The following is a 14,028-nucleotide window of genomic DNA, read 5'->3' as shown; positions in this document are numbered from 1 at the left end:
ACTGAAGTTATCAATTTGTCTTGTTTCCTGAGACTGCTAGTAGTTAAACACACTTAATGTCATTAATGCTACCTTTACCTGGCAACTAATGAATGAATACAATTCAATGGGCTAAGTTGTTTTGAAGTAATAGGCATAAAAGACACAAATTCAATTCTGTCTGCACCTCCCCCTCTTGGAAGGCCGTGTAACCCGTGAGAGAGAGAGAGAGATAGGGGTATAAAAAGGGGTCTGATCCTTCACACTAGAGTACTGGGAAAGAACACGGGAAGCAGTGACACTTGTGTGTCTTAAGAAGGTGGACACGGACAAATGTGAAAAATAATTTAAAAACGAGAGCAATGAACAAACCTGCAAAACTATCCTGAGACTTCATTGGAAAAAACTTAAGCATATAACTTAACCTGGAGGTTCTCAGTATCAGGATATTATTACCAGTGTTAGGAAAATTTAAATGGTATTTTGAAAAATAGTGTTCCTTATCTTGCTTTTGTAAACAGTGATACATTTCTAGAAAAATATAATTATACAAATCTAATTGTAAAATTTTAAGTACTTTGAACAATGTGGAGATTTGGACATTGTCTGAGTCTGTAAATGGTCTACTTCTTGTGATAAGCCAGATTCTTTTTATTTGCCAAAAGAGACTTTCTCTTCTGTTTAGAAGGTAAGATGATTCCTCGAGGGTTTTCATGTTAATCACTAAAATAGGAGGGTAGCGTACAAACTAAAGTTACAAATAGTAACTTTGCAAGTTAACTAGGCATATGAATCCCCTGACGAAATAAAATTGAAATAGTCAACAAATCAAGAGTTACTGTGCCTGCTTCATAAAGATACTTAAAATGAAGAAAAATATAAATGAACAAAACAAGATAACAAAAGATAAATTAACAAGAAATTATTTACAAAAATTAAAAAAGAATAAGTGCAAAAGCAAAGGTTCTGATTGAGTTGTTGCCCACTAAACTGTTTCTAGATTTGTATTTCTGCAAGTCTGTTCAGTTCTTCTGATACAAATTGCTTTAAACACCATCTTGTGGACAACAGGAGGTATATCACAGGTTCTCAACAGATTAGAAAGACTGCAGAAAGGCTAAATCTTATTTAACTCCTAAAACATATTCATAAAACATTATTTTATAACCCAAACATCAAATGGCATCTTTTACAGATAACACATCTTAAGATAATCACTGAAGTTCTATAATAAAAGTGACTACAATTTTAAAGTTTCAACAATGTCATGAAACATAGAAATAAGCTTATGGGATTATCAATACTTTAAAGTCATTAATCAAATTACTTTGATCATGAGGTGAAAAATTTCAAAGGTAAGACTGGCTGTGTTTCTGTTATGAAAAAATGGTTAATGTCTTCAGTAGGAAAGAACAATGAACAAACTCATGAATTATTCTTCCTTTTTCCTTTAGGTTCCAAAGGCCATAAATATTAATTGAAGTCATATCTTGTTCTTTGCATAGAAGGATTTCTATCTGACAGTGTTAACTGACCTTGGTATAAAATGTTAGACTGGAAATCAAACATATAGGGTAAACACAATTTTAATATTTAATAGCCATCATGGCCAAAATTCTTTTGTATTTGAACACTTATGTTGTCTGGAGTCCAAAGAAGAGATAATTCAGGAAATGTGGTCATTCTTCTTCCCTGCTGTGGACACTACTGACATCTGTGTGAAAGTAAACAAAGGTTTTGGAATGGAAAAAACAAAAACAATACAAGAGAACTGGCAACCACCGAGCCGGTCAGGGGAAATTTTCACACCCGACTTTGGGGCCTTAATTATCCCTTTTCTTTTTGTTAAAAGAATCAGGCAACTGCCAGCTCTCCGCTTTATTTGGTGTTGTGTTAGCTGGACTCAGGCTTTCTTGCTGCTTTTGGCCGCATCTCGTGTACAGAGATGAGACGGTGGACACACAGGTGGCTGAGCAGAGACTCGCTCCACGTGACACAGCCTGTTCCCCTGGTTACGCCCCAGGTAGATTGAGTCACGTGTGTCGGTTGTTAAAAAACAGGCTGTGTCATTGTGACAGCTCTACCTTGTAATGTGCACCAGTTCCTCAAACCAGCTGAATAAATCCAGATTCTTGAAGCAGGAATAAACCAGCCCGGCCTTAATGGAATTTAGAACAAGAAAGGTTCCTAAATATACCATTTGTAGGAAAGGATACATGACATATTCTCTGGAATTAAAATAAGCAGAATTTATAAAACAAGAAAGTGAAGCGAGTCTTCTTATGTCTGAAGGGATCGACTCAAAGAAAACAAAAATACGTTGATCACCAATAGCAAAAAAGTTCATGAAAACAGTAAAATGCTAAAATAAATACTTCCGGATTAGCGAAGAGGCAAAAGGAGAACCAAACTATTAACTAATTTGAAAAAATAATCTTTGAAAGCATATAAAATGTTGAGCTTTATGACAAGTTCAAGTAAATTTATGAGTGGCAGAGGAGTTGTAAAGCTTTCAGAAAATTCAACAAATTAAAGTTCCACAAATTAAAAGCTCAAGATATACACATAGCACCAGATTTTAGATCTCTGTACATTTTTTGGGGGGGAGTGATAAATGATCATTTTACTAAGAAAATGTGTATGTATATTCTGATGTGTCAAGTCTAAAACACAGCACCATTGTAGGTATTGCACAGGAAAGAAAATGAAGAAGAAAATCAATTTAAAGTTAACAACACTTGAAATAAATAAAATGGCCTTGGAAAAGAAAATAAATAAAGTTGGAAGTGAAATATACAGCATCAGTCAACATGAAATAATGAAAAGGTTGCATGTACGCACAGCCACGTAGACAGTACCTGACCAGCAGTTCATCCGTCTACAGTGAAACCCAGTTCAAACCCTGGGTGCGTTTGAACGAAGCCGCCTTCATGTAGCAACGCTCCCCACGAGATCCTGCTCACAGCTTTCCCCAGCTTGCCCCGACGGCCTCAGGATGGGATGTCTGCAGCGGGAGGGCTCTGGGCGCTCTCGGCATCCCTGGGACCCACCACTTAGACGTCAGCGATATCCTCATGCTCGGTGCCCTAGGAAATCCATTGTTTTCAACCAACAGTTTCTCAAAATAATGTAGAGCCAGGCAATAGAAGAAGCGTTTAGCCCTGTGGTTGGCAATCGCACATTCTTGTTCCTGGCCAGAGGACGTGGTCCGGGCAGTGCCTGTTTCCCTGCAGTGCGTGGACTCTCTGCTCTCAGCGCCGGCTGCATGTTGGGTCTCGTGGCTTTCCTTCTCTGCCCCGCACCTCTTGCTGCAGCTTCTGAGAAACATCCTTCTCCACCAGAGCTTCTGGGCTTGGCAGTATGCGTCTGCTGACACCACACATTCATCTTCTAGGTCAAGGGGGTTTCTTTTCCAGTTGCTACAAGTCCCATCCTTTGTTCTGATGGCTGGTTCTTAAACTCTGAGAGTGATGAGGTCAGAAGGATAATGGATACAGGGGCCCAAAGACCTTGCGAGGCCCTTTAAGCTTCGAGAGTACCGAAGACAGCTTGGTGCCTTCACTACCAGATACCTTCTAGGGAAAACAGCTTTCTGTTTCCCAAATGAGAAACTCAGTGCAGGGCCACAGTGCTGGGCTTTGACTTCTTGCCTCCCTTCTTATGCAGGACATACTCATGCCGGTGGGATTGCTTTGAACGGAGCTCATTACACAGAATCGACAAAATCATTTCAGCAGTTGGCTATGGTAGGATTTTGGGCTCCCTGATAAAACGGCCGCCTGGGTTTTCTTCCAAAATATAAGTTATGAAGTGAAGGTCTTATTGCCTATCTATTTCTCTGCATAAGTAGAATGGATACAGGATGGTATAAGAATTCTTAAGCTATAAAAAGTAGTCAAAAAACATTCAGCAGGAACAATGCACTATATCAAAAAAGGTGATGAGATTTTTAGCAATGCTAGTAAATTTAAACACCAAGAAAACTTTCAGGTAAGTCTGAAACTGTAAAATTCAGAAATCAAAGGCCAGATACAAGTCGATGGGATTATAAGACGTACATCGCCGTCAGTCTAAATCATAAGATGTCATTTCCTCTTGAAGAAGAACTAATGATATGATTTGCTTGCATATTTCATAGAAAACTCTGAATAAAAATCATAATAATGGTGAAACAAGACACATGGAATGAATTTGGAAAAATTCTAAGAAGACTGATCTCACCATTACTATAGGAATAGGATTCCAATTTTTGCTCTTAATGTCTGGCCTACATCAAAAAAAAAGTCACCCATGAATCATGAGGGTCTGACAGTACTAAGAAAGCTCCAACAGCAGGAGGGATGGCTGGGAATCAAGTCGTCCTCAGGTACGGTTATTTCCCACCTGTCTGCTGACGGGCGTGAGAGACGGGATACAGGCAGTCTCCTGGGTTACACCTTCCACTGGGTCCTGGGGGGCCCTGGGGCCCTGGGGCACCTGGTGAGCCTGGCAGGCCCGGAGCTAATGAAATAAAAGACCCCATCAGAACACGGGTCAACATATGGCATTTGCTCCCTCCCTCCAACCAACGTGGGTCATTCAGTGTCACCTGCAGCGATACCTAAGGGCCATCGGGGAGCAGGCATGGCTTCTATTTTGGGAGGTTTGCTCATGTTGTGAAGATGATAATATCACTATTACCTGAGGTCCCGGGAAGTCCTGGGCTCCCTGGAAGCCCCATTCCCGGTTCCCCTCTTTCTCCCTTCTGTCCTCGGTAGCCTAAATGGGAGATATACAAAAAGAGAGACAAAAAAGTAAGCGTGTTCTCTGGCAACAGACTGATATACGTTCAGGAAATATTTTGAGGTGTATATTGAAAATCCACCCAGTGGACTATCTTCACACATTTATATCTGAAAACTATGTTACAGAGATTCAATACAATCCTAGATCCTAGAGAGAACAGTGGAGTGAACACTAAATAGATACATATTCACGTTTAAAATATCACCAGGATTTCTTTTATGTAAGTGACCTTCATTTAACAAACGTGAGCAGTAAGGAGAAATGTTTGGACTTAGGGTCATTTGAAAGCACCCTTCCAAATCTATATTTAAACATTTCTGCAGGAAAATGACATTTACCACCTGAGGTATATTTAATAGTTCAACCCAGCTCCTGCTATTACAGACACCTCGTTAAGGTGGCTCTCAAGTCATCTCAGTGAGGGCTTAAGATCATAGGCTAAAAAAATGAGGAGGAACGAAAAATAAGTGAAGATACATGAACTTCCCATTAACAAGAGGGTTAACGACACTGAATGCAATTCCAAACGAACAACGTAGGTGCTAAAGCTACGTATTTAACCTCAGTTCTCAGATTTCAATATAATGCAAAATATATCATTCCATATGGAGTTCAGTGCCTACGGCATCACAAAACAAGAAACAATAACTCGTGTATTTGTATAATAAGGTAACATTGACACGTGTCCTGTCAAATGTAACAACTTGTTTGTACAGATCTCTCACATCATTAGGTAAATACAGACCGACTATTAACAGATAAAGATGTTGAAGTGGACAAAGCACATGAGAACTTTCTACTCTAAACTTTCCTAAAAAGGTCCCAAGCTCATTCCTTATGAAGTCTCCCCAGAAGCCTTAGGGTCTTATGTATTTCTTATTTATTTATTTTTGGCTGTGTTGGGTCTTCGTTGCTGCGCGCGGGAAATGTGGAAAACGTTGCTTTCTCTAGTTGCGGCGAGCAGGGGCTACCCTTCGTTGTGGTGCGCGGGTTTCTCACTGTGGTGGCTTCTCTTCTTGCGGAGCACGGGCTTTAGGCGCGCGGGCTTCAGTAGTTGTGGCGCACGGGCTTAGCTGCTCCGCGGCATGTGGGATCTTCCTGCACCAGGGATCAAATCCGTGTCGCCTGCACTGGCAGGTGGATTCTTTACCACTGCGCCACAGGGGAAGTCCAGGGTCTTATTATTATTATTTTTTTTTAACATCTTCATTGGAGTATAATTGCTTTACAATGGTGTGTTAGTTTCTGCTTTATAACAAAGTGAATCAGCTATACATATTTTTTCCACAACAACACTTCAGATAGGAACGCTAATAAGGTCAAAAACAACGTCCCCATTCTCTAGAATTAAGCTTTTCACCCTTTGGGGTAGGCCTCTCTCGAAATTTGGAAAAGACTGAAAGGCTGGTCTATCTGCAAACAGACATGTGTTTTCTTGGCCCCTAGGTACAGGATGAGAGTTTGATATCAGTGTAGCTTACGTAGGAAAAAGTATAAAACAACAGCAGTGTCCTAATCCAAAGCACCTAGAGCTTCTCATCACTGAAGAACTGTGCTTGCTGGAGTTTTTAAGGTGTTAGACTTTATTTCCCTTTCAACACAAGGGATTTACTTCTAAAGCTGTAAATCAGGGCATTTACCTGCACGCTGGAAAAATGAGGTCAGAAAAAGAGTGTTACTGGCATTTGGGAGGATGACTCTTCATGTGGGACCTTACAAGCTGTCTGCAAGCCTTCCACATTGTCTGGCCTGCTTGTTCTGGCCCACTAATTGGCCACTGAACCTGTCACCATACTGACACACATATGCCTCCCATTTCCTAAGGCCCCTACTGCTAACAGATCTGAAGGGTCAAATTTATCTCAGTCACGTCAACTACTCTATGGGCCACTGGCTTATACATAACAGGTGGTTTCTTTCATTACAAACCAATAACAGCTGAACTTTAGAAGTTCAAAAGTAAGAACCATCATTCCCAATACCACCCCTCCAAAATTGATGTGGGATAGAATGGCTGGATCCCTTTTCTCCTAGTAACCCCCCCAAAGCAACTCCCACTCTTGGGGGCTGGGAATAAAGGACACCAAGGAAAGCACTCCTCCCACAGCACAGTGGGAAGGCAATAATCCGAAACCCAAAGGATGGTTAAAATCGAAAACTGTCTGGAAATGCTTTTGAACTAAAAAAAAGGCATCAACAATTGCCCTTTGGGGAATTTAGGAAAAGTGCAAACAAGGTGACCCAACTCAGAATCATATTGGCATCTACTCTCACTGCAAGAAGAGCAGGTGCTGAAAGGATGTTCAACAAGATTCATGTTGTTTTCATGCCTGCTAACACTACATCCATTCCGCAGCCCATGGATCAAGGAGTCATTTTGACTTTCAGGTCTTATTATAAACTCCCATATTTCACGAGTTTTATTTTTTGGCTGCATTTCTGGCATGTAACAAATCCTGAAAAGGAGATATGCAAACGTTGAGGAGACACCTGAGTTATAATCAAGATATGTCTGTGGTCAGAACCTTCTGGTGGGACAAGAGTTTTGTTAATTTTACTAAACATTCCTTTTAAAAATGTTGGAGGGCTTCCCTGGTGGCGCAGTGGTTGAGAGTCCGCCTGCCGATGCAGGGGACGCGGGTTCGTGCCCCGGTCCGGGAGGATCCCACATGCCGCGGAGCGGCAGGGCCCGTGGGCCATGGCCGCTGGGTCTGTGCGTCCGGAGCCTGTGCTCTGCAACGGGAGAGGCCACAACAGTGAGAGGCCCGCATATTGCAAAACAAACAAAAAAAAGAACTGGATCCGAAGCCCCATCAGGAGTGGAAACAGTAGATAAGGTCTCGGCAGCACAGCAGATAAAACCCATAGAAATCTTTTGCAGAAGTGAAGGCCAATGAGTGGTGAACAGAGGTCTTGTTTCCAAAAGCTGCACGAACACTGCTGACCTGGCACGGCCTCTGCCCAAGAGCCTTCCAGATGGGCCTTCCAGGTGGGCCTTCCCTGCATGGGAGGGAGCCCGAGACAGGGGTTTGTGTGGACAGGTGACTCTAGTTCCAGAAGGGTTTTCCTTGCTATCCTGACCATGCATTGCTCTTGTCCCCTTAGATGGCCACTGTGTGAAGCATCTGTCCAAGATCTTTCTCCTATTGGTGTTAACAGTCCTGGTTCTTCACATGGTTTGAGGCATCCAACATCTTCAGATGGGCTATCAAGGTCTTCCTTCCCGTCTCCTACACTCTGAATTCACAACAGACCCAACTAGCAGAAGATGGTAATTAACCACCCTTTACACAATGGTACACACACAAGGCTACACCTGACTCTACACTTGCTTCCAATTCCCTGCCAAAACTCTCTGTGACCTAAGAGAAACTAGGTAGCAAAGACAGTTCAGGGAAACTAGAGTGACTCACTGCCATTGTTTTACACTCTGCTAGCTAAACCAGAAGCCTTGTCAGTCTCAGTGGGAAGTTAGGACCCTCACAAACCCCATGACCGGGGAAAGCTGTGCCCCTTTCAGGGGAGGGAGGACACAGCAATCACCTCTGGGCCCTTCCTACAGAAAATAGAGAAGCCGTAGGAAGGAAAGTGAACTAGTGAAAGGGAAATAACTCTCCGCATATATAGTATTTTGAACTGTATTCCTATGTGATATTGGTGTTAACTTTCTCTTTTCTCCTTGATCCATTCATCTGTTGATGGACACTTAGGTTGCTTCCCTGTCTTGGCTACTGTAAATAGTGCTGCTATGAACACTGGAGTGCATGCATCTTTCCAGATTAGCATCTTTGTCTTTCTCCTTTACACAAGCTTTTGATTATTCCAAGGAGAGCCCTTGAGTTCCTCTATAATAACACATGAAAAGCAGTGTCTCTGGTCTTTCCTCTCACAGTACGTATGCATTGGATCTAATGCTTCCTTGTCAGAGCTGTGAATCTTCTAAACCAGGGTCCCCTTGGCCCCTCTGCTGATTGCCAATCACACTTCTAGAAATGCTCTTGCCAGCTAAATTTAGCCAAGCTACATTTAAGATCATGTCTCTTATCAAGTTATCATCAGTGGAGCAAATTTTGTTTTTGCCAATTTAAGTCTTGCTTTGAAAAATTTAAAAACAACATGAGAATTTTTTTTTTTTTTTTAGTTCAGAAGTTACCATCCACAGCTTTTAGCAGAAGAAAAAGGATTCTAAAATTTCTCAAAAATATATTTCGGACCCAAATCACTAGTCATAGTAGCAGGTCTTAAGACTTTTTCCTCAGTTTCTTTAAGATACTAAGATACTAAGATTCTTGTTGTCTACTTACATTAACTGCGACGCATAAATGACTAGAAATTTGCAGATAATAATGATAAATAAGCACATTATTGCTGTTATTATCATAATAAGTATTGTTATTAAATACATTTAGATTAGCAGATAATTATCAGTCAGGTTTAAACTGGAATGAATTAAAAATTTATTTCTAGAATATCAAATATTAACAAGATATCCTATATTAAATCATTATATATACATATTTTTATATAAATTTATAAAACACATACCAAGTATATATATTATATATAATCTAATATACATACTTTTAATGTATATTAATATATATTTGTAATGTATATAAATAGATATAATTTTTGCCTTAACTGTGATTAGCATGTTATAAATACTGAGAGTTAAAGAGTTGGTAAACAAATATTGTCCTCAAAGACGTACCTTGGGGCCCAGGGTCTCCTGGTGGCCCAGGCAACCCATCCTTTCCTGGTGGACCAGGCCTCCCATGAGCTTGGGCAGCCAGCATTGCTGCCGGCAGCTTGAGCTGAGACAGGAACACAGCCATCCTCTCTTCATTGACGAAAGGGAAAATAATATGCATGTTATGGAAATACTTTTTATGTCAAAAGTTTTCAAATATTTTTACATAAAATTCAACAAAAAATTACTTGCTTTTCAATTTAAGCACATCTAATTTACCAACTGGTCTGAGCGTGGAGAGATTTTTTTGATTGTTCAAGTAGAACAGATTGTACAAAGTTGTTTGAATACGGATGCAGATGAGTTGTGTTGATCAGAGGACTGAGAACCTTCAGTGCTTCAGAGATGTTGCCCATCTAGAAGACAATACCCTAGAGCAGGGGTCCATGGCCCATTAGGAACCGGGCACACAGCAGGAGGTGAGCGGCAGGCAAGCGGGGCGAAGCTTCGTCTGTATTTGCAGCTGCTCCCCAGGGCTCGCATTACCGCCTGAGCTCCGTCTCCTGTCAGATCAGCTGCAGCATTAGATTCTCATAGGAGCACAAACCCTGCTGTGAACTGCACATGCGAGGGATCTAGGTTGCATGGTCCTTATGAGAATCTAATGCCTGATGACCTGAGGTGGAGCTGAGGCGCTGATGCTAGCGCTGGGGAGCGGCTGCAAATACAGATCATCATGAGCAGAGAGGTTTGACTGCACAGAGACCCTAATAAATCAACTGCTTGCAGACTCATATCCAAACCCTATCAGTGAGTGGCAAGTGACAATTAAGCTGCACCTTATGGAGTAGACTGGACATAAGCAACACACATCGGGGGTCACTGTCTTCCATCACCCCCGGATGGGACCATATAGTTGCAGGGAAACAACAAACTCAGGGCTCCCACTGATTCTGCATTATGGTGAGCTGTATAATTATTTCATTATATATTACAGTGTAATACTTATAGAAATAAAGTACACAATAGATGTAATGCGCTTGAATCATCCCCAAACCACTCCCGTCCCCGGTCTGTGGAAAAACTGTCTTCCATGAAACCAGTCCCTGGTGCCAAAAAGGTTGGGGACCGCTGTCCTAGAGCCTAATTAACCTCTGGTAATGACTTGAGGAGAGAATTCAGGTTCATATTAAAAACTGGTTGTTATAATACATTTAAGCCACTTTCCAGCAGTGCTGTGGATGTGCAGTGTGGTGGTTTAGAGTACGTGGACAAGGTCTTTGACACTCCCTTCCAAATGGAATTAGGTGGAGCCTAATCCCCCTATTCTGGAGTGTGGGCTGAACTTCCTTTCACTTCTAATGAATAGAAGAAAGGCAAGTGGGGACACTAAGTCATAAAGCCTCGTGGCTTCCTGGCTGCTTCCTCTCTTAGATTCTCATTCTGGGGGAAGCCAGCTGCCGCGTCGTGAGGGCATGAAGAGACCCACACGGGGGTGAGCTGAAGCCACCTGCCAACAGCCACGTGAGTGAGCCCGGAGGTGGATCTTCCCGCCCCAGCTGAGCCTTCAGAGGACGTCAGCTCTGGCTGACACCCTGAAAGCAACTTCATGACAGACGCCGAGACAGAACCACACAAGTAAGTGACCCTTTAAGTCCCTGATCCACAGAAAACGCACGATAATAAACACTGTTGTTTTAAGCCGCTAAAGTTTTGAGATATTTTCTTATGCAGCAATAGATAACTCATATGGTATGTGACACTTTATATCCTTGAACAAAACTGCATTATTGAGAAGTTTATTTATTGAAAAGATGGGTCACTGGCTTCCTATTCATTATGGTTTCATGGCACTGTTTAATTTCTATACTGGGCTAATCCTTTACTTTGTCAACAATTTATGCTTTTTAGAGAAAATGTTCTGTTATACACCCTCAATATTATTCTTTTCTTCTTTTTGTTTTTGGTTTGATTTCCAGTTAGTTCCATCAGTCAGCCAAGGTTTTAGTAGGAAGGATGTCTCATTTGGCCCAAGGGACAAACGCAGCATTGCTGTCGAGGAGTATGCGCCCAGGGAATGCCAACTGCAGACCGAGCGAAACCAGCAAAGTCTCTGTGCATTTCTGTGAACCTCAAGAAAACGCTGAAACTAAGAACACACGTTACAGGAAGTTGACAAGCTATCCAGAACATTTAAAAATCTTTTGTCAGTGTGGAGTGATGTGACCTTTATGACCTGAATGCGTCCTAATCTTCTCAAGGACACATCACTGTCATCTGCCCTTTGTTCATCCACCAGGCTGCCTGGAGCCCAACCCTGTTCCTCTGGGTCCTAAAGAGAAAGTCCAGGGAGGGGAGGCAGGACTGGGTAAGAGTGCTACCTCGGGTGAGCTCGGCTGTCTGACCGTGAGTGGGTCCTACAGGGTACATCGAATGTCAGTGCTTAGGGTCAACAAAAAAGTGACTCTGCATCATAGGACGCTGGTGCATTAATAACTCCTAACATTTAAAGGGTCTGGAAAATGAACACCAAAAAATGTAAATATGAAAATATAAATTAAAAGTTTCACCCTAAAATTCCTAAACAAGTCAAATTATTAACCAAATTAAACATTCTCTATAAGCAGGGCTTTGCATTGGGCCTTTAACATTTTCTGCATTAAGTGCTCTTGTTCAGAAATCATGGAGAATTACTCACCCAAAAAAGAAACAAAATTGAGTTATTTGTAGTGAGGTGGATGGACCTAGAGTCTGTCATACAGAGTGAAGTAGGTCAGAAAGAGAAAAACAAATACCGTATGCTAACACATATATATGGAATCTAGAAAAAAAAAATGGTTCTGGAGAACCTAGGGGCAGGACAGGAATAAAGAGGCAGATGTAGAGAATGGACTTGAGGACAGGGGGAAGGGGAAGGGTAAGCTGAGACAAAGTGAGAGAGTGACATGGACATATATATACTACCAAATGTAGAATAGATAGCTAGTGGGAAGCAGCCGCATAGCACAGGGAGATCAGCTCGGTGCTTTGTGACCACCTAGAGGGGTGGGATAGGGAGGGTAGGAGGGAGACGCAAGAGGGAGGGGATATGGGGATATATGTATACATATAGCTGATTCACTTCGTTATAAAGCAGAAACTAACACACCATTGTAGAGCAATTATATTCCAATAAAGATGTTAAAAAAAAAAAGAAATCATGGAGAGAGCAGAGAGAGATTATCATTTCAATATTCAATAAGAATTATTATCCATGTTTTTATAAGCTCCGTGCACTATAAAGATTAACTACCAATAAGCTTTATTTTATGACTAGAAATCTGTTATATAATTATTCTCAGAATTACTTTTTTGAATAAGCAAATCCACGGTTACACTTATTATTGTAGAATTCTTGGTTATTAACCCCACATAGACTATTGTTCAGTTAAATTTCATCTCAAAAGCCTTTTCAATATTTTGCCACTGTATGGATAATTTTGGTAGTCATTAATGCAAATTCACCCAAAGTCCATGATAAATACAATGTATCACTGGATTCTGTATTTAAACTTGCTTGTTTTGTTTATATTTTATATAGCTCATATTTAAGAAATCTAATATATATGTAACTAGATTTAAAATAGAAAACTGGAGGAAGGCATATCCTTGCCATGACAAAAAAAAGTAACCACATTTTTTTTCTTTTCACCTATTTTCTTTAAAAAGCAAATTCAAATGATTTCACTTGTAAAACTAACAATTTTTCAAAGATATAGCTAGTAAGTAGTAAGAAATGACCCTTCCATGTGAAAAATTCAGCATAGGTTTGGTGCAGACCAATCTTCTAGAAAAATGTTTTACTGATTAAATTAGTGTTTATTCTGCAACTAAGAACCAAATGACAGTAACATATTAGAATCTATAGCTGCCAGTTAGAAAAAACAAGGGCCAAACCATATAGACCTTGTAAAGAATTACCTCAATTTTCTCCAGTCTCTTCGCTCAGTTTAATTCACTTAGTTGAACTTTAAAGACACTTTTCGCTTAAACAGGATGTCAATGTTTTACAAATTTTTGATAAAGAGCAAATTACTACTGAGTAAAACCTATTTTTCAATGGACTTTCAATAAAAATTTTGTTTAAAAACATGTAGGTCCCTACACTGTTTAGGAGATAAAACCAAAATTCTTTTCAAATAGAATCATTAAGGGAAAAGCCTCAACAAATGTGGAGTATTAGCTATAATAAACAAAAGAGTGATCACCCTACACTCACATTCTGAAATCACAAAGCAAACTGAATGGAAACATGCCAGTACCCAGAGGACCAGAATCTCTGATGTGGATTGATTGACAATGATGATGAAAACCAATGAGGGTCTGATGAGTCATCCGTAAGAGTGACATTAAGTCACCGGCTTTCCAGTAAAACTTTTTATTACCTGACTTTCCACCTGGGGCGTGTTTGGTTGCTGTTAATACATTTGTTTCCAGTAACAACAGATAAAACAAATTTGCAATTAATATATATAGTTTTGCAAATCATCACATTGAATCTAGATAGAATATCTTTATATTACATCGTAAACTGC

The 14,028-nt window shown here is 40.6% G+C and overlaps 2 protein-coding genes and 1 long non-coding RNA gene across 3 annotated transcripts in view; 2 read left to right on the top strand and 1 right to left on the bottom strand.

Annotated features, from left to right (window-relative positions):
• The window catches only part of COL9A1 (collagen type IX alpha 1 chain), a 68,528-nt gene extending 64,995 nt beyond the window's left edge, over positions 1-3,533 (top strand). The window contains exon 33 of the transcript XR_013830892.1: positions 1,434-3,533. The gene's annotated coding sequence lies outside the window, so the exon portion shown is untranslated. The remainder of the gene's footprint in view (positions 1-1,433) is intronic.
• A 102-nt stretch (positions 3,534-3,635) lies between these two features.
• COL19A1 (collagen type XIX alpha 1 chain) overlaps positions 3,636-14,028 on the bottom strand; it is a 363,495-nt gene continuing 353,102 nt past the window's right edge. Inside the window, exons 50-52 of the mRNA XM_079939273.1 lie at positions 9,476-9,604; positions 4,660-4,737; positions 3,636-4,479 (exon numbers count right to left, since the gene is read on the bottom strand). Coding sequence (XP_079795399.1) covers positions 4,352-4,479; positions 4,660-4,737; positions 9,476-9,604 — 335 coding nt within the window. The 3' untranslated portion in view covers positions 3,636-4,351. The remainder of the gene's footprint in view (positions 4,480-4,659; positions 4,738-9,475; positions 9,605-14,028) is intronic.
• Positions 8,015-11,470, top strand: LOC307195285. The gene is made up of 3 exons (XR_013830765.1): positions 8,015-8,035; positions 10,889-11,092; positions 11,434-11,470. It is a non-coding gene; the product is annotated as an uncharacterized lncRNA (long non-coding RNA).

This window comes from Stenella coeruleoalba (assembly GCF_951394435.1).
Source record: "Stenella coeruleoalba genome assembly, chromosome: 12".
Taxonomy (NCBI): domain Eukaryota; kingdom Metazoa; phylum Chordata; class Mammalia; order Artiodactyla; family Delphinidae; genus Stenella; species Stenella coeruleoalba.
This window is presented reverse-complemented; position numbering and strand designations above follow the sequence as displayed.